Source organism: Dermacentor andersoni, chromosome 3 (assembly GCF_023375885.2).
Source record: "Dermacentor andersoni chromosome 3, qqDerAnde1_hic_scaffold, whole genome shotgun sequence".
Classification (NCBI taxonomy): Eukaryota; Metazoa; Arthropoda; class Arachnida; order Ixodida; family Ixodidae; genus Dermacentor; species Dermacentor andersoni.
This window is the reverse complement of record NC_092816.1, coordinates 22,301,019-22,321,284: the sequence shown is the minus strand read 5'-3', so window position 1 is coordinate 22,321,284 and position 20,266 is coordinate 22,301,019. Positions and strand designations below refer to the sequence as shown.

General features: G+C 46.9%; 1 protein-coding gene across 1 annotated transcript in view; it reads right to left on the bottom strand.

Moving 5' to 3' along the window:
• LOC126519053 (high affinity nerve growth factor receptor-like) overlaps positions 1 to 19,502 on the bottom strand; it is a 176,867-nt gene extending 157,365 nt beyond the window's left edge. The window contains exon 1 of the mRNA XM_050168668.3: positions 18,581 to 19,502. Within this exon, the coding sequence (XP_050024625.1) occupies positions 18,581 to 18,912 (332 nt within the window). The 5' untranslated portion in view covers positions 18,913 to 19,502. The remainder of the gene's footprint in view (positions 1 to 18,580) is intronic.
• Between the last annotated feature and the right edge of the window lie 764 nt (positions 19,503 to 20,266).

The window sequence follows — 20,266 nt, the reverse complement described above, 5'->3', positions numbered from 1 at the left end:
ACGCGTACAAACGGTGAAAAGCATATAGCACATTGCTGTTTTGTTCCGATAGGCAATATACTCGTTTCACAGCACCTGCGAGCTAGACAAATATTAATGCAATCATCTAAAAAAACAGGGATCCAAGAATATAGAAAGCGAAGTGGCATTTTCTGCTTTTGCATCACCGTACCCATCACGCTTTCATTTCTCTGAAAATGAACCTTCAATTTCTTATTCCACGGCGCTCCTCTTTGTGTGAGTGCACCACTTAGATATGCTCTTCACCGTTGTTAATCTTACAGCAGGTTTTCTCGTTTTTTCTTAAACAGCGCATTCCCTCCCTCCCCCCGAAACCGTAGTTTAGCCATGGAAGACACAGTTGTAGGATGCTAAGTATTAATTTCAACCACCAGTGCTATTCTTATCGCGCGCCCGAAGCTGGACACATAAGAGTTCTTGAATCGCGTCCTCATCGGAATACCACTGCCACGGCCGGGAATCGAACCTGAGAGCACGCGCTCAGCAGCAGAATGCTACAGCTACCGAGCCAACAGAGTTGGTTCTCCAGTTTTCTCTATACGAGGCCGATAAAGACTTAATTGTTACCCGCACTGCACGAGTCTACGCGTACGAAATCGTGTGTATAGACAAGGTGCTGGCGGTCGTATCGCAGCAGGCGAGTTCAACCAGTACTTGGACGGCAACTGTTCCACCTTAGCATCTCTGATGTTTTCAGCACGTTAGTTTCAATAAAAACGTTCTTCAGCAAAAGAGAACGTAGTGTTCCCTCTCGGAGTAACCAAGGAAGGAGCTTTACACCTGTTGGTCCGATACACGTACCCAAACTCTTTACGTGCGCATAACTAAAGCTGCCCGAGCATCTAACTGCGTGTGACGCGACCGACAGCCGCCGCGCACTGCTGTGCGTGGAGGCGGATACTGCGCCACGGGGCGCCCTTGGCATCGGCGGCGGCGGCGGCCGGAGCGCGCGTGGCCGGCCGTGCTGTCGCGAGCGAAGCCCGCCGGGGCTGTTGTCGGGCGGCAGGGCCGCACGCAGCTACCGCTGCTGCGTCCTTTGTTCTCGGCACGGCCTGATAAGGGCGCTATCGCACGGGGGCCCGCTTCTGCAGCGTCCACGTCGGTCGCCCACCCCGGCGTCCCTGCAACCTGCGCCGCCGCGAAGCATGACCGCGCGGATCAAGGAGCATCGTCATAAACAAGACAATTCTTATGAAAATAGTCATTATAAAATCGTGGGCACATGAACCTATTACGGTTTTCTTACAGGCACTTGTTAAACATATATGTTGCTGGTGAAGGTAGTCGCTTGTAAAGGTAGAAGCGCTCAAGGGTTTGATGAAGCGACACGTTTTAATAACAATACTCACGAAGAAGTCTTAGAGGCAAGTTTGGAATGGGTTCAGTAACTGAGATTGAAGCACAAAGTGACAATTAAATATGCTCTCGACCTCGTATTGGTCGTATTAGATGAAGGGGTCAGATCGCGAACTTCATTAATAAGTGTGATAATTAAGGAAAGAGTTGGATTATATTACCCCGTAATGAGGAGAGGCGAGAGCTGCATTGGCGAGAAGGCACTGAACAATAATTTGGCGGCAAAATGAAAAGAAGTGAGGTCTAAATAGAGGTGGAGAGTCAAGTAACGAAATACACTAACGCCAACAATTTGGAAGAGGAATGCGCAAATGACGATTCCAAGTGAAAAATAACATTTCCAGAAACAATGGCCGAAATGGGAAACAGTCTGCGAAAGAAGATAACAATGATTATGGTGAACAGGGCAGACTACAGGACAGGAGAGACGGAACACGTGCGCTTTAACACAACGCCTGTGTTCCTATTCCCGCTTTCTTGTCTTGTCTACGCTCTTTATCATGATTTTTACAAACCAACTATTGCACTAACATCGAAAAGGTGAAACGTTAATGGGCGGAGTGGGCGATGTGTCTGACAAGCTCCGAAGTGTCTCGCGAAAGAAGCTATGTCGTTGATAGCGAAGTCTCAAAGGAAAGCAAGCACTGCACCGTTTACGTGGCACCCCGGGAATAGTTCCTTTAATACTCAGGATCCGAGCTACGGTGTTCGCTTAACTAAATCATATGCTAATCAGGGGTCAGCATATGCTAGGAAGAAGTATCGCATACTGCTCGCAAAGCGCATGTTGAATATCGGAGGTGAACACCAGATGGCGAAGAATAGTGGACTACCTATTTAGATCAATTAAATTCACCTTTATTAAGATGGCGACAATTGTCAAAACACGAGGAACTATATCTGCCACGGCTAATTAATTAATTAATTAATTTAATGAATGCTAGGAACCAGGTTACAGACCCTGAATCCCCGGGACCTGAGAGAGCTCTCCGTCTAACCAGCAGTCTATAACAGACGACTGACCAGCGGTGATACGTTAATTTCTTTACGGGCCCAAGTGCAGTGAGCTTCGCAAGACGTAATTCGTCGCTCGGTCGATTAAACAATGTGCCCCCCCGGTATGGCGTCAGCTCCAAACGGCTTCAGTCGTCCGATTTTTACGATGGCAAACACGCGCCGCAGGGCGAGCTGCTCATTACAAGTTCTCTCCGAGCGACCCCGGTGTAGCAATGATTGTGCAATCTGTCCACTACTCAAACATTGCCCCTCAATTGGCGCTGGACATTTGAAGCCTACGACTACGTTCTCGTTCTTACTTAACAAAGACGACACTCGTAAACCTGTCAGTGCAACGTACGAAACGAACTTTATCAGAAGTAGAAGAGAACGATCGGGATCTTCTTGATGCTCCCTGTAATCTAATCGGAACGTGAAACTACCGGCAAATCGATTTTTCCTATTGTAGCCAACAAACGTGCGCTGTTAAATGAGGTAAAACGGTAAAAAAGGAAGGAACCCAAACATTCGCAAAAAACGACTAATGCATTCTTGTAGTTAGGCATCTAGATCAATCATCGCTTGCGGCCTTGACCGAAAATCAATGAAGATTCAGTAAACTTCGACCGAGAAAAAAATAAAGGAAGATCGACGTATGCTAAACTGAGTGCAAACCGATGAAATAGAAGAAGGAAAGTTATAAAGAACCACAGAAGCAAAATATCGGTGCCACTCTGAGCAGCGATAGCTGTTCTCCGCCTAGCTTTTGCGGCTCGATTTTATGGCACGTTGCCTCGACTTGTCGCTATGATTACCTCGTTGCTATGGTAACCTTACGCAGAGCTCGAATCCAGGCGAGGAAGCCATTTCCCCCGTTAACCGATGGTACCAATGTTGTGCCTCTTTTCGGAAGTAGGTTTTAAACAATGTAGACATGTGATATAGCTAGCGTCTCCTTCTGGCCGGTTTCAGCGTAGCCACATTGTTTACCAGAGGAACACATACGTTCACTGCTGGTAAAATCGCTTTTGAGTCCTGTTCTCTTCGAGTCACCTGTTGGTACAGCTTTAAGAATAATTTGTTGACTGTCAGTCAGTCAGTCAAGAACTTCAGTGAGGTCCTGAGGAGTTTTAAGCCGTTAGAGATCCCATACGGGGAGCTCCTCGGGCTGAAACCGTAGGCGACGCCCAAGTCGGGGCGGGAACGTGGTGATGCTCCGCCAGTTCTTGGGCCCTCTAGACGGCCTTGAGCTGGAGTTTGAGGTCCGGGCTTTTGAGGGCTTCTTCCCATTCGGGCTCACTAGAGAGAGGGCCCTTTGGTAACGCGGTACATTGCCATAGCAAGTGCGAGAGTGAGCAATAAAGTTCTTGGCAGTCTGGGCAATTTGCCGGGATGTCCGAGCTATAGTGACTCAGTAGGCCTCGTGACGGATACGAGTCCGTTTGTAGCATTCGAAACGCGGCCGCCTGCGCGCGTTTGGTTGACTGAAGAAATTTTTTTTTTTTTTTTTTTGCTTTCTGAAGTGAGAGAGACAAAATAAGATATAAAAGGCCGCAAGGTTAACCAGAATAACTATCCAGTTGCTTTCCCAGCATTGATCGAAGCGGGAAAGGGTACAAAAGATAAGGACAAAAGTAGTACAAGGATTTGCCCGCAGAAACGTAGTGAAGGCACCTAACAATGGTTACATTCTGTCTGTAGTCGCGATGCTTTTAAAAAAACACCAGTGCTTTTAAACCGAGTCAAGCTAACGTTGGCTGAGACCAGGGTCCAGGGATTCTGTTTCTTGTATGTAAGAAGGCGGTTGTCAAGTTTCTCAGATGTGGCAGAGAGCGCTGTTTTTGCTCTATGTAAGGAGAACATTCGCGAAGAGGATGCGAAACCGTCTCTCTGCGCCCACCAACTTCGTCTTCGGGACTTCTGGTCATTCCGATGAGAAATGAGTACAGATTCGTGAATGTTTCTCCTGAAGGATAATTCTTTTGACAAATACGACGAAGTGAGAATGAAAGAAAGTGTCCTGGAAGAAATAGTTCGCTGCGAAGAGCAGGACCTACAACTAGGACAAGAGGCCGGATTTCCTTGCTGAAACCAGGCGAGATTGCAGGGAAACACAGCAGTTCTCTAGTTCACATGTCCGATACAAGTGCCTGTGTGAAACAAGTGATAAAGGCGCCCATGAAGAGGTACTTTCTCCACGGCGCATCGTGCGCCGTACTACAATGGACAAATTTTACTAAGGCTATGTCGCTTACATAATCGAAAATTGAACTTACATTTGCGATAACGGCAATATTAGGTTATAAATATATACTTGCTCCGGAATTCTTTGAGACTATTTGCTGTGGTTTTACCAGAGTTGAAGAAATATTCAGAAAACGACCTCTCAGCTAACTAAAACAGCTACCATGATTGTGTGACGTATCCAGTTTCACCGCGTTGTCTGAATGGAAGTAGAGACACATCGAAAGGTGAAACAAATCACGATGGCTACTGTTGTGAAGGAAATAGTATATTCACTAACTTACATGCGAGAAGAGAAACTTCTGGAAAGGAAAGCATCTTGCTGCTTTGTGGCCTTCGTGGTGTTTCCTCCTACTTTTGTCAAAGAACGACGTGCCAACCTCTCTTTCCTTCGTAGCGGCAAAGGAGACAACTGCCGTCCTTCAGTAATCTGACACAAAAGGACCCCTCTTATCTGAAATAGCGGCTCACAACGATAGATTCTCGCAGAGCTGCATTCTGTTGGCGACGCTGACACAGCCTGACGCCGTCTCCGCACACGTTCCATTCGTGGTTGTCTTAAGTACACTCTAGAGCAGTAGTTATCACTTATGTAACATCGTTAATCCCTTCAAACGGGGCTCTGGGACACCCTTGATGCCCTTATGTCAAAGCCCATATGAGCAAATCATATCTGAAATAAGATAAATTGACCATCATGCTCTGCAAAAAAGGGCCCAATCGATGTCAAAGTTTCAGTAGCTTCCGGGTCATTGTGGCATTGTCGATAACGACCTCGGTGATAAAGCTGGCCAGACTGCCGACCGGTGCATTAAGATTATTTAAACTACACTGACAGAGACGAACGCTGCAAGAGAACTTCGTTTCCTTGCTCACAGAACGACACAAGCTTTCTGGAGGCTTCCGAGCGTACCTAATTTCTGCCTACGCACCCTGGACCCTTTGTTACGGCTCCAAGCGCGAACTAGCCTTTCCTGCGGCCATACAGCACTGCCCTACCGCCTATGCCTTGGTGTGGCATTTACAAACGCGTATTATTTCCGTCTCCGAATAGCCGATATGCCAATGTGCAGCAGCTGTGGTTCTCAAGAAACTAACGCCTGTCGTTCACTTGCCCTCAGTACGAAAGTCCACCGCACCCCTTTACAGACCGCACTTAGCTGATTGGTTTCTAGTAAAGCATTTTCTGAAATGAGAATTCTTGGACGCTGGCCACATCCACCGATGACGCAGAAAGCTATTCGAGCACTACCGCTGTTTTCGAGGAGTTTGAGTTTTCGTTGCGTTCTCTCCATTTCTTTCTCCGCAAAAGGGCAAAAAACTAAACATACATCTAGCTGGAACTTCGTTAAGTTTCAATTGCATTTTCAGACGTCAGAATGTAGTTTTAGGCGCACTGCGCTTCACGCGATTGTACAACGTGCCACTCGTGTTCCACGAGCTGTGAGTGACCAAATAATTCATGCTGAAATCGAAAATTACTAAGTCTCGTTGAAATGAGGGCACTGGATATAGCATGTCGGTTGCGATGCACACATGTAGCTTTTTTAACTGATGCCAGTGTCGTGAATGAACATTTACAAAGACGTTACGCAAACGTCACGGCAGACGCTTTGCTTCCTCTTCCAGACACAGACAACGCTCGTAGGTGATACGTCTCTAAAGCAGTCCCCGCCTGCACCCTTGAACCTTCTAGGGATTATCGTGGTCTTAGCGGACAGCCGCAATCTAAATGCTCTTGAAGCGTATTCTACTTAGTGCACACAATTCAACTGGATTCCAAGCGTCTTACGCGCGCTTCGTATGCAAGGGATTCACTAAGACAGAAATACAAGAACACCCCGAACGGGTAACTTACAACCGTTGAGCATAGAACGTCGAAAACAAATCGAATGCAGCGCTTGAGCCTCTGCAGCCTGTGTCCTGGTTTCTGCTGACGCCTACGACAAGCTTTTATAAACTCTCGTTACGTCAGACGGGCGAAGTCCACTTGACCCCGATCACTCAACTCGAGCGAATTCTGTCCAGACCTGACCCTGGTGGGCTAATTTTAAATCCATCCACGTGAAATACCCATGCTGTCGTCGTCCGCGTTTGTCGGGATGGAGATGGTGAAGACGAGAAGAAAAGAAGGTTTTGGAGCGTCGCACCGTGAGCCACACTTACGGTGCTCGGATGCACAGCTGCTGTAGAAGAACATGGAACTATGACCATGGTACCCTGGATCATTGAAACCAAAAAGAGCAGTGCCTGACACTCTGACACTCAGTGTCCTCTGCGCATTGTGCGGTATATACGGGCTTAGTTGAGCACCCGTAGACATTCCATCAGCAGTGGCACCAGTTGTCAAACTGTCGCGATGCTGTCCACGAAGACGATAGAAATGCTGATGCGTGACACACTTCTACCTTTCGCGATGCCGCAGGAATTTCTACTAATAAAGTACGTGAGTGATTCGAAAATGGCCCTACGGTAAATAATGCTGAGCGCATAAATCGTTAAAAATGGAAATCCCGACACGTTGACATGCGTTCATAGCGGAAGTCTGACTATATAGAACCGCAAACCAAAGAAGAAAAGAAACCGTTGCTGTGCCCGTGCTGTGACAACTTTCCATGCGAATTTGCTTCAGTCGCACTCCCACCATTACTGTACGTTTTCAAATATCACATTTTGCCGTAACGAAACTATTTACTTATTGCAGCAACGGCCTGAAAAAATAACGGGCCATTCAATCTGTAACACTACTGTACGGACATCAAGAGGCCTGACTCGGCTGATAATGGGAAATGTTCTTGTGTAGTTGCTACCTCTGCTAATTGGCTAAAGGCCCCACAGGAGGACGAAATAGCCTTCCGCGTTTCAGATTAATCGCCCAGAAAGTGCAGGGCAGTGTTTATCTCTGCTGCTATAACTCGATATTGTGGGAGGAACGGCAACACTGTACCTCAGGCACGGTCGCACGTATTGACCGCTTCGGCAGCGGTCAGAAGGATCAGTTTTGGCTCACACACACGGGAAGCAGCATACAGGGTGCCTCACGTAACTTGAGCCAAACTTTAAAAATATGCAAATGCCATGAAGCTGAACAAATCCAAGGTAATGTTGTTTGCCTTCGCTTGGAGATACTTAGTTCTTTCTTTTTTCCGATCCGCCTAATTACATAATTAGTCTTGATTATTTAAACAACTTCTCAAATATTATATTTAAACTAAATGTGACATTGAGAAAATTGTAGAGTAACATGAAAAACTCCCGATATAGTTTTCTGTTGCTCAATACGTGCTGCATAAGTGTTTTTCCAAGGAAGAGAGAAGCCCGCGAATACACGCAAAGTGCCTCGAGCGACCAGTCGCGCGGCAAGTTTTTGTGTATTCATGGGCGTTTCTCATGCTTGGAAAAACGCTTTCATGTAGCACGTATTGAGCAACAGAAAGCTGTATCGGGAGTTTTCATATTTGGGAAGCTCTACCGGTGAGCTCTACCGCCCTCTGCTCGATAATTTTCTCATTGACAGAATATATCAAAACTAATTAAGTAATCATGCGGAATGGGAAAATTAATCTAGCTCCAAGCAACGGCAAACAACATTACCTTGGTTCTGTGTAGCTGCGTGGTATTCTTTAAAGTGTGGCTCAAGTTACGTGGGACACCCTATATAGCAACAGTAACAGCAGAATTGCAATGACTATCTGGCCAAGTCATCGTCCGCCCCGATGGGCCAGTGTAGGCGGTAGCTATAAAAAAAAGATAAAGTGCTTCTTGGCGTACTGCTCAACGCATTTACCGCGTTAAACGGGAGAGTCGTCGAAACCACGGCTATAAATCAATCAAACGTTCGAAGCAGTAAGGGGCCGACGTAATGTAGGTTTAATGCCTCGTTTTATAGCCTTATAGGAACCTACATAAAGGGTGTGAAATAGGTGCTCTGTGAGTATATAAGGCAAAGAAAAAGAATGGAATGAGCATTGTAGCAGGGAACGTTGTTTGAGTTATAAACCATGAAGATTTTAAGATAAAAAAAAGTTTCTATGTGAGATGTATGGCTTTCGTCATATTTGCCTTGTAAAAACGCTAGTACGAGGTACGAATTTTGATCCAGCACTTGGCATCTCGTTGGGTTTTGTTAAGCTACAAGGAGCTAAGCAATGTCAGCAGATATCAACAAACTTCGCTCACTGACAAGTTTAGTCATGTGTACAGTTTCATTATAGTTTCGTCAGGCCTTACCAGAAGGAAAACAATGCATGAAGCGTCAACATAGACTGCGTACTCGCGTCTGGCGAAGAAGCTAATGCGATGCGCGACTTCACTGCAGACTCAATTAAAAGAGGGGCAGAAGTAGGAGCGTCTGGGCGCACACTGCGCGCTTGCCGACAGGTAATGGCATCATGCGTTACGACACGGCAGACGTCGCTGCCGCGACACCAAAAGCATTCGCTTTATCTCGGATGCCACAAAGGAGATAAGAAAACAGAACGGAGGAAAGAAGCCAGGGAGGAGGAGAAGATTCCCGGGCCGAGGCCGAAACACGTGACGAACACACTGTAGCGATCACTGAAAATCGAGCGCCATTTCTTCGGCTATGCTTGCGGCTAACGCCCACTCTGCAGACATCAAAAGACTCGAAAACACGAACGCGATAAAAAAAGAACAAAAGAAGTGCTCCGCGCAGCAGCGTTGGATGCTTTTCTTGTGTTGCGGCACGTGCTGTAGCCGTAGATAGCGGTTTACGGCCTGCCGGGACGCTCAGGCGAAGAGAAGAGAGAAATGAAATAGCAGGAATGGAAGGGAGTGGAGGGGCAAGGGAGTGCAAGCACTCTTGGCACACTCAGCGGTGGAAGGCATGCAGCGCACCGCGGCTGGATGGAACGCTGACTGCGCGGAAACACGTGCAACGGCCCCGTTGGTTTTGAAGCGCCCATTACTCGCCCTGGAGAGTGGACACGCTCGTCTCAAAGTGTTTACCGCGAACGCTGACTTCCGATCCGTTCGGGTGGTTCCGCAATGATGGCGTTTTGAGGGCGGCGAACCGTGAGGGGTCCGTTCGCGCACGCGCCCTGCGGAACGGAGTGGGTTTCGCCTGTCCATAATCTTATCTTTATCTCGTCTGCGCGGCCGTGTAATGAGTCTCATTGTGGCCCTGAAACGACTTTTGTTGGACATGCGGTTTGTCTTTGAACATTTTTCCAACGTCCTCGTCCTAAATGTAAACCTGACAAAAGCAGGTAGAACCGTCTTCTCGTCTGGAATTTGCTTGACGCATAAACTTTTGCGAACACCGGACAGTCAGAATTGGCAACTGTTCGGCTTGGTAGAGGCAAACTATAGGCCTGTATGACGTAGTCCGACTTTAGTGGAAGTGCCTGGCTAGGTCAATGCGCGTCCGCTAAAGTCGAATGGGGTCAGGTTGTGTGGGTTGACTGGTATGTGTGCAGCCAAGTGACTTGGAGCCGGAACCTCTCTTCGTCTAATCGGTTGCCGCAACTCGACGCTATGTGGCGTGCACACTTGGCCCACCAGAATTACTCTCGTGTAAACGCGACCATGTAGAGCTGTCCGCAGCATGCTGTTGCAGTGAAAAGTAGGACTAGTATGGGATTCACAAGAGCAATCCTATAGGCAAGCTGCATGTTTGCAAACAAATGGAATGCTCTGGGGCATGGCGCAGAAAAGCAACTGTAGTTAAGCGTACCAGAGTTGCACACCACTACGTTTACGCTGCGCTCTCTGTCCGAAGAGTTTTCTCACGAGTACTACAGCCTTCTATTTCGAGAGACCTCTCCCCTGTAGAGCTTCTCATAACAAATTACGTCCCGAAACGCATGCGCGAACCTCACCCACTGCGGACGGACACCACTTTTGCGAGCATCGAAATCGACGACAGCGCCAGCCTAACTTCATTACGGCACGTTCTGCAGCTTGCCCCCTGCAAGAACACGGCGCGGTACACGAGCGGCTCCGCGGCGCAGCCCACGCGACGCCTGCGACACTCAACCGGTCATTCGTAACCACGCTGCGCCTTTTCTAATTACCTAGGCCGGAACTCACAAAGCTGTCTTCGCCTTCTTATGCAAAACGCTGAGTACGCAATAACGGCAGCTGGCTGACCGTGTTAGCAAACAAGGGCAGAAAATGCGAGAGCCAATTACAGGCTGTTGTTGAAGGTAAAGAATAAGTTCTTATTTAAGTCTTGTTTCACTGTCCTGCAATTCCACTGTGCTAGAAAACTGGTGAGTGGCGGCGTTCACGCGCTGCGACGCAACGGAAAGCACCTAGAACGAGATCTTTGCAGAAAGAGAACGCTGCCTGATACGATAAAGTTGGCGAAAAATGAGATGAAAACGGAACACAGAAACCAGTGAAGGTGGACATTCCAGATGGTCAATGTAGACGTACAACAAACCATAAGGGAATGATAAATTCAGTATTTTGCAATTTATATGTCATAAAGAAGTGGAGCTTCATACATCCTCATAGAAGTAAACAGCTGGAGCTTAGGGGCGCCGCAGAATGTGAGTAGGGTAGCAAACAAGATGTTCTGTTCTTGTTGACCCTTTCTACCTTTCTACCTTTCTCTCTTCTATGCTACTTTTCTTCTTCTATATGCTACCAGCTATATTTGTCAAACAAATTTCTACACATGCTATAATTATGTTGCAGAAAGAGAAGTGAAGTGCTCTAGAAATTGTGATTGCCATAAACCCGCCCCCGTATTCAAAAAAAGTTCTTATCGCTAGAAATGTTCCTATCAGCAGATCCCAGCCGATAGTTTTGCCGGTTACAGTTTGCATTCACAAAGAAGCTCTTACGCTAGAAATGTTCGTAAGAGAAAATTGCAGCCAATCCTAATGTTGGACATATTGACCAAGGCGAACGGCCAATGGCAAATAACGCTAACGAACGAGTAGCTTTCTGAATTCTGCTCTCAATTCACACCTAAGTTAAACAAAGTTAATAAACCGATTTCACGACGAGATTTACATGGTCACCACTGTCGCAAAGCATGCCGGTAGTAGTAGCCATCAGTGAAGGGCTGAAGGCAACTAAGGTAAGAAGCGTGTTGTGTCTGTACCACGAGAAACTCGCTTACCCCTTACCACCCTTACCACCCCTTACCACCTTAAATTCATTGGAAAATTCACCCCTTTCCATTGTGTAGGGTAGCAAACCAGATGTGCTTCTGGCAGGTCTCCATACCTTTCTTTCCTTCTTTTCCTCGTCCTCCTACTTCCCAACGGCATCGTTATCGGCATTCCCCTACATGCTGCCTTGAACCAAAGTAAATAAAAAGCGGCGACGACAACTGTCCTCATTGCCCCGACAGAACAGGGGCACGCGCGCTCCGAACACTATATAATAAATCTACTAGTCCGCCCTTGCTGAGCACTTCAACCAGAGGGACTCATGAATACAAATCAGTTCAGTCCATTCATTGCATTCTTAGCATGCGTCGCGCCGTTAACCTATTGCGCACCGACAATATAGCCGGTGCACCACTCGAGGAGAAGTCAGAAGTGGTTTTATTGAGGCCTTAAATGAATTACAAAATTTTTTGTATGCAGAAGGAGGTCCCATAGTCAAAGATTGAATCAGAACCTCCTATAGTAGTGAATCTAGAGAAATTAATTAAAGCAGCAAACTGCAATACCCAACACAAACAATAAAATACAACGCAGAAAAAAAAAGAAAGAAAAACAGCAGTAGCGAAAACAAACGATAAAATACATCGCAGGAAAGAAACAAGAACAAAGAACGGCAAACAACGGAAACAAAAGTCAAAGTTAGACAGGGTAAGAAACAAAGGTAATTCAACACTCCTAAGCAGTCGTCGGATGGTTACAGGGTAAAAAATAGCAAAAATAAACGAAAAAAAAAAGAAAACAAAAAGAACTCGCATCTATCTTCAGCAATGTAAGACAAGCCCTGACGAGATGCTTCGTCAACAAAATGTTGTGGACAGGTAGGTATGATAGGGAGCAGGACAAAAAAGAAGTAAAAGGAGGTAACTACAATTATGCAGAATATGGCATCGGTGTGAGGAAAGTTTTCAGTTCTTTTTTGAATTGGCCAGTTGACTGAGATATATTGATTACCGGTGGTATGGTGTTCCGAGACGGATTCCGGTGTAGTAAGCCGTTTGTTTGCCATAGATGGTATAAACTGAAGGTAAAATAAAATTGTGATTATGTGCAAACCTTGTCAAGTTAGTATTCGCTAGGTTGGATTGAGGGATGATGAACAGGGGAAGCTGATTGCTTATTTGCTTGAATAATAATGTACCTAGTTTGTATTTGAAAGTGTTATCAACCGTTAGGACGTTGTTGGCATGTAGGAGTACTTTCGCGTCACTGCGATGGGGACTACGAGTAAGTATTCTAATGTATTGATTATCCAAAGTTTGAAGGGAGACAAGGTGGCTGCTGTAGGTATTGCCCCAAGATGTGATCCAGTAATCAATATGGGAATGAATAAAAGCTAGTATAACGAAAGTAATGTACGCTGAGAAAATATATCACGAGATTCAATTAAAACACGTATGCCTTAAGCCATTTTTCTTGACAGGTAAGCAACATGCGAGTGAAATTTCAAGTGACGGTCCAGTTGAATTCCCCAAAACGTAGCCTCTTCTTCTGCTTCAATTGCAAAGTGATGTTAAAATGCTGGCGGGATATAATTATGTACATGTTGGTGAGAGTGAAAGACAGCGAACCTCGTTTTAGTGGGATGAATTTGCAATTTATTATGGAAGCACCGAGCCGTCGAGTTAGCTCGGTCATTATTTAGTTTATGTGTCAGAGACTGGAGGTATTTATCAGTGCTGACAACTGTGTCATCTGCGTAAAGTAAGCATTCTGAAGTAGTAAGACAAGTTGGCAGATCATTTATATAAATTATGAAAAGAAGTGGGCGACGAATAGAACATTGTGGTACTCCTATATTTTTTACTTTGGGTCTAGATTTATAACCTAACAGACGAACAACCTGACTTCCGTTGAGTATTTTTTTATTAATGAGAGAGCGGGACCGGTTATGCCTATTGCGTCGAACTTCATAAAAATAATGTGGGGGTTGATAGTGTCGAATGCTTTGGTGAAATCTGCAAATACAGAACCTGCGTAGTAGCCCTCATCAATTGCTTTCTTCAGCTTTTCGGTTAAAGATAAAGCGAGGTCAGTGGAATATGCTTCACGAAAAGCAAATTAGAAAGGTGATAGAATCTCAATTTACTGAGGTATTTCGTGAGGCGAATTTCAAGTGAGTTTTCGAATATCTTACTGAGAAAAGATAGTATGCAAATGGGTGTCGAGAGTTGGATATTAGCGTGCAATCGCCTTTTTTAAAAACGGGAACGACTTTACCACCTTTCAGTTCTATAGGAAAAGTGACAGATTTGAAAGCTAGGTTGATGAACGATGAAGACCAGAAACAAATGGTCCGAACTAGAACTGTGATAGAATTCATGCGTGATGTTGGTCTAGCGCTTTGTTTTGTCACACTGGTGGTTAAAGACATCGTTTCTGGGCTCGTAACATCATACCATAAACCTCATACCACATTAGAAAAAAAATCTTTTAAGTAGTGCGTGAATACCTCTATATGAAATATCTTGCATGCATATACGTGTTCGCATTTATCGTTAGTCTCGTGAAATCGGTATAAGAGCTCATACTGGTAGCAAGCTGTGCAAAGGCTTTAGTAGAAGCACAGGTAGCTGTTGTGAGCCGCTATAAGGGCAAATGACCACTTCCGAACGCTCACTGTTGAACGGCGAAATCGTAGCCATCATGTCAGAACATGTCCTCTATCAGTGCCTCTCCTCTGAGCCAAAAACACTTACGTTTGTTTTCGGTATTCTCTCTCTCTCTGTCTTGCATGTCTCAAGCGGAAAATTGTTCGTTTCATTTCTTGTCGCACGCAAATTATCAAAAAGCAAAAGCTACATCCGTCGTCGTTATGTTTAGAGTTTTGGTGGACGCCTTCACATTTGTATCACGTAACGTACAGCGCGTTGCCCCACGGGAGCGGCGGGCATTCAGGCAATGGATTCGAAAATTATGTGACGTAAAATTAACCGTATGGCATGTGTGACACTCATTTCGTAACATTGCCTTTCGCTGGCTCATATAATTAAGTGATCGATTGAGCGTATGACCTGAATTGTCTTGAACTCTATGCTCATTGTCTTCTTAGAAGTTTAGAAGTATCCGCTAAAAAAAGATGTTACCTAAATAATTGGCAAACATAGCCACGCTGTTGATGTAGGTTGTTTTTTATGTTTTTCAAATTGTCTTTGAGAAGTAGCTTTTGACTAGCTTACTTAGCATTTTGTAAGGAACAGGGTACTCAACGTAACTCAATGAAGAGCATAAGGGGACGCAGACGAGCTCCAAGCTTTCACATCTGTTGTGCGGACTATGAGCTTGCCTGTGTCCCCTTATGTGCTTTGTTAGAGCTATTACATTCACATTATTCCAACTAAATTTCATAATTCTCTCGATATGAAACACCAGCTACAAGCTCCTTTACGTATTCCACTGAAAAAAAAAAGTCACTCAATAAGTTGTTTTTATATGCAAAGAGAAAAATTAGCTGGACGTTTCAAAGAAACACTTTTCAGGAACTATCCTTAGCAGAGTAGCAATGCTACCACACAGTGCCCTCCCCCTCCCAAATTCATTTCCAGCAGAAAACTTTTGCTCCATAGTTGGTATAGAAGCTACGTAGTTGTGTAGAAGCCTTATTCTCTTGGCTCTTGAGCTAATTGGCCGAGAGAATAACGCCCTTATGCAACTATATAGCTTCTTATGAACAAAACAAAGAAATACGATACCTGAGCATGCATTATTGATGGGGAAAAAATTAAACAATTTTTACAGCGACGTGCATGAGTTACCGGAAACTTACCAATTTATGCTAACATGATGCATAGGAAGAAAATAGAGACCAACAGTTTTATCAATAGGTTGTCCGCCATCTACTTAGGACGTGTCCTGGGACAATGACAGTTCGCTAAAGTGTACTTAAGTGTGTGAGGTTGAGAAGTGACTAACCTGAAAGTTGTGAACAATGGCTCATAGACACCACATTCAATGTGTCGCTTTTGCATTATATGTGTGGAGCGGGCCAATTTCATTCTGAATTTATGCCGAGTGACAGCCCAAGAGAATAATAATAACAATAAAAAAACATTGTTACATGCCTTTCAACATCAAGCCAGTCTGGAGTACACGCACAAACTTGCGCAACCCAACGTACATCAAAGACTAAACAACATGTTTGCGCCAGGCAATATCCTCATGGAATGCCGGGATTGCCAACGAAACAATGTACCATTACGGAGGAATTCCTGATGCGGAAACTTATGTGCGAGCCTATAGCGAAAGTCCTATTCGCGACAACAATGATCGCGCTTATTGCCTCAGAAATATTGAAGACAAAACAAGCGTGATAACCTTTAAAATCTCTTTGTCAACGTTCCATTGCGACCTGTATACGTATATATATAGTAGTTCAAAGTGCTTTGGCAATGGCTGTGTTTACACGGGCACCGCGTATATGAAGGCTTTAGTGTTGACGGCTGTGCTGTGTAGCAGGTTAAGGAGCATTAATTCCTTGCAAATGTCTGCCTTCTTTTTGTTGCTTTCTCTTTCTGAGTTCGGGATTCCTAAACAAGCGTCATGTAATACATCGGGAATACCGAAGCGGATTGTTGATATGAAGCATTTTAATTTTTAAGGACTTCGATGAAACAGCCCCACATCTTAGTTTCGCGTTGCGCTGCTTTGTTTGTTTGTTTCTTTCTTTCTTCGTATATAGCGACAAGTACAATGTTGGCTCGTTTCAGCAGCACAAGTTCTGTGACATTTATAATTGAACACAACGCACTATGAAACGCAGTCAAATGAGATGCACTTTCGTTGTATACGACTTTTGCATCTTTCTCCTTCTTCTTCGTGGACCTGCAGGATACGTATGAATCACTTAATGCGAGGCGCACGCGCTGTTAAAATGCTCTTCGTACGTCCCTTGGCATCAAACAGACGACGCGGAACATAGCTGGACTTCGATTTCGGCGTCGCGCGGAGTAAACGTATAGACGCGCCAACACCGAAGTGAAAGTTGAGACCCAGATGTGTTCCATTTTGTTTCCGCTTTAGGCTTTTTTGCGACCGCTGATCAAATAAGAGCAACCGCTTCTCTATCTCCTGCTGGCCTTTGTTTTGCGCCTCACACTGCCTGCCAGACTGCCTCGTCTTCCACCGAGCTATCAGCGGCGCGGGCGATGGCCGGTCTGCGCTGGTTAGTGAGAGTGCAGCTGCCGTTAGCAGTCTGGCTCTCACAATGCAACAACGTCCTGGTCGCACTTACCCGCCGTCAATGCAACGCACCGGCCAATTGACGCCTTTCTCTATGCCCAATTCGACAAGTGCCACAATGACCTTAATCAGTAAGGAATGCCTGCGGGGTGCCTCGGCGGTTCTGTATCGCGACTGCGCAGAGGCATGCGGCGATAACCACATGTTCGCGCTGTCTGGCCAGTCTCTGCTGCATTCAAGGACGTAAAGCGAGCGGGCAAGGGGGCTAAATAAAGTGGACTTTGGACAGCTGACTCATGGAAGCTTGACGTCAATGCAGCAAGAACTTCGGCGCACGTAAACATACTGATTACATTATTAAGAGTTTTTCGGGTCCTTGTCGCGTCCTCAGTTTCAGCTCGGTAGGCTAGGAATGTTAATTGACGTTGTCAATGGCCTCGTTTTCTCACATTGCGTTCTCATTCTGGATAGAATCTGATTTACTTTCTTCTGTGACATTGCTGTGTGTAATCACTTCAGGTGTGCTAAACGTTTTCTCGCATTCCGTACAGCTATTACTGGACTTTCGATAAATTTGCTCGCCGATAACGGCGCCTCATGAAGACATGGACGTGGACCGAATCAGCAAACACAAAAGACAAAGTGCATTTCTTTCTTTTTTTTCTGAAGTCAATTTCGTGGCAATCAGAGAGGTGAATCCATGCGATCTATCTAACTTGATTCATAATGAGCTCCCTTTAAGATTCAAACCTGTGAAGTGAACCACGAGGCGAACGATAGATCACAACAGCATCGTTGCTGTATACCTGCGCATTTCTTTAGCCCAAATGCCCTTTATTGAACTGGACAGACGGTTTCCATTCCTTACGCCCAAAGCATAAGCGGAGCCAAAGTTCGCGTCCCCCGCCCCTTTTAAGTGCAGATGTGCCTGTGCGGCTAACCGAAAGCTTCGGCACGAGCTCACGTCAGATTTGTGCAATGGACAAACTAAATAAAGAGAAGTTATTTGGTGTGGCGCATGCGATTCAATGCATGAACTCTCCGCATGTTTACATTGGCGGAAGCGAATAGTTCGGGAGGCGGTTCAAGCAGCACCGAAACGTTAAGATGCAACAAGTGTCATCGGGCGCGCTTATTGCTCATGGTGTTTTGCCAGGCAATGAATGATATCAACTGTGTATAGGCACGTGTGACTTCTAAAGAAAATAATCAAGTAAGGCAACGACGCATCTTTATCTAGAGTCTGCACGTATCCAAACTACGCCAAGCGGACACGCAATCAAAACGATGGTAAAATGCCGCCAGTGTAAGCAACCTTATAAGGCATAATGAAGCGAATAGTTTGTCGCTTCTTAATCGCACTGTGAACCCTGTGTTGGAAGCCGATACGTCAACCTTACTAAATCTGTTGCGGTCGCTGTTTGTTTCCATCTTTCGTCACGTTCCCCCGCTGCATCACTGTCTAGAGCAGCCGTCGAACCATTCCGGAGCACAAGCCCCTCGACTTCTTTTCTCACTCAGAGAAAATCGCTTTGTAGTCCGGAATTGACATGCGGCCCACGTGAACGTGACAAAGGCTGGTGACGTCGCGTGCTGAAAAAGGTACACTGCTCCGCAGAACCAAGCAGGGCGCGTGAACTCACATGTCTGTGATCTTGTCCGCGCGATCCTGCGTGAGGAGTCGCGGTATGGCAGCGATGCGGTCGCTCTCCAGCTGACAGGCCAGCCTCGGTTCCAGGTGACAGGAGCAGCCCAGGCTCTGGCAGAACTGCTCGGGTGGCAGCAGGCGCCGGCTGGCGTTGGCGGCCAGGCCGGCCGACTGCGCGGAGCCCTGAGCGTCGCCGCCGTGCGAAGAAGCCGACGGCACGCTGCCCTGGAAGCGAGGCACGGCCGCCACACGTCCAATGCCGCCAGAACAACAACAGCACAGCACACCGGCGGCGACCACAGCGGCGGCGAGCAGGCCGGCCCGCATCGCGTCCCAGGGCGGCGCGCCGCCGTTCGCTCGTCGGGCGCGGTATCTTCCGGACGACTTGCCTAACCGGCCGGAGTATCCTTCGTCTCTGGGGAAGTCATGTCCTCCGCGCTGCCGCAGAGTGGTAGTCCGGCGCACAGCCCGAAACACACACTTTCTAAGCGACGACGGGCGTTTCTCGAATGTCACGTCCCTAGATGACACGAACGAGGACAGGATCGCGCCGCGTGTTCTCGCAGTACCTCGAGGCGTTCAGGAGCAAGCGCCGTGGGCTTACCTGGCCCGTGCTTGCGCACCCGAGCCAGCGGTCTCGGCACAGATGATCGGGCGGTGGTGACGGCAGACCGCCATCGCCGCCGGCTTTAAACGGCGACCGAAGGGAAACGCGGAACGATCGTACCCTCTTTTAGGGAGCGAGGAGACAAGGACTCCTTCTCGCGACAAATCACATCCGAAACAAGCGGGACGACGCGGGCGTCGACGTCTCTCACTTGGGAGCGCGGCGGCAGCGACTCGCCGGCCGGTCGGTGCGACGGGACGTCAGCTCTGATGAGAGCGCGCACGCGCTCCTAGCGCTTCCAACACCAGGATCGCTGTGCGGAAGAGGGGAGAGGCGCGCATCACCGGAGCGGTGCCGAAGGGCAGTCAGGTAGCGACCCCTGCGCCCGTATGCGCAACTAGCGCTTCCCTGAGCCGACAAGAGATGTCGAGAGCGGATGAGCTCGCGGCGGAGCGGCGCGGCTTCGGTGCCGTTGCTATGGGGACAGCCTGCGGAACGGTCAGCCCAGCGACAGAACACGAGGATGAGGAGAAGGCGCGCGCGCGTCTTTGGGGGCTCTCGCTGCGGCGTGCCTATCTACCCGTGCCATTCAAAGAAAGAGATGTATCCCACGTAGGAGCACGAAGTGCTCCCTCCAGATAGGACGCACGTCTTCGTTGACACGTTTTACGAGCGACTGCCCATCGAGAGAGCGATGTTTCCACGTCGCTTCTCTTGCTCGCTATTGTGTTCGAGCACCCGTCTATTGTGGCCGATCTCTCGTTGTTTTGTTCCGAATACTGTCGCCTACGTCGTCTCCTGGAGGATGAACTATCCTATATTGTCGTCGTTCATGTAGGAACCGGAACGGTCGTGTTTGCGCTGTTGATAAGTACACAACAGCAAAACCGAGGTGTGATCTTATTCTGCTCTTTTGAAGACTCTGTAATATATTGTAGTTAAACCAGTGCGAGCTAGCTGCTAGACAAATTTCACGACACTAGCAAACATCAAAACAAGAAAAGGGTAGATCTTTCATTTTTTCATCAGTCAGAATCATCAACGAAGCTCTCAGAATATGCGCTATGTTTGTCT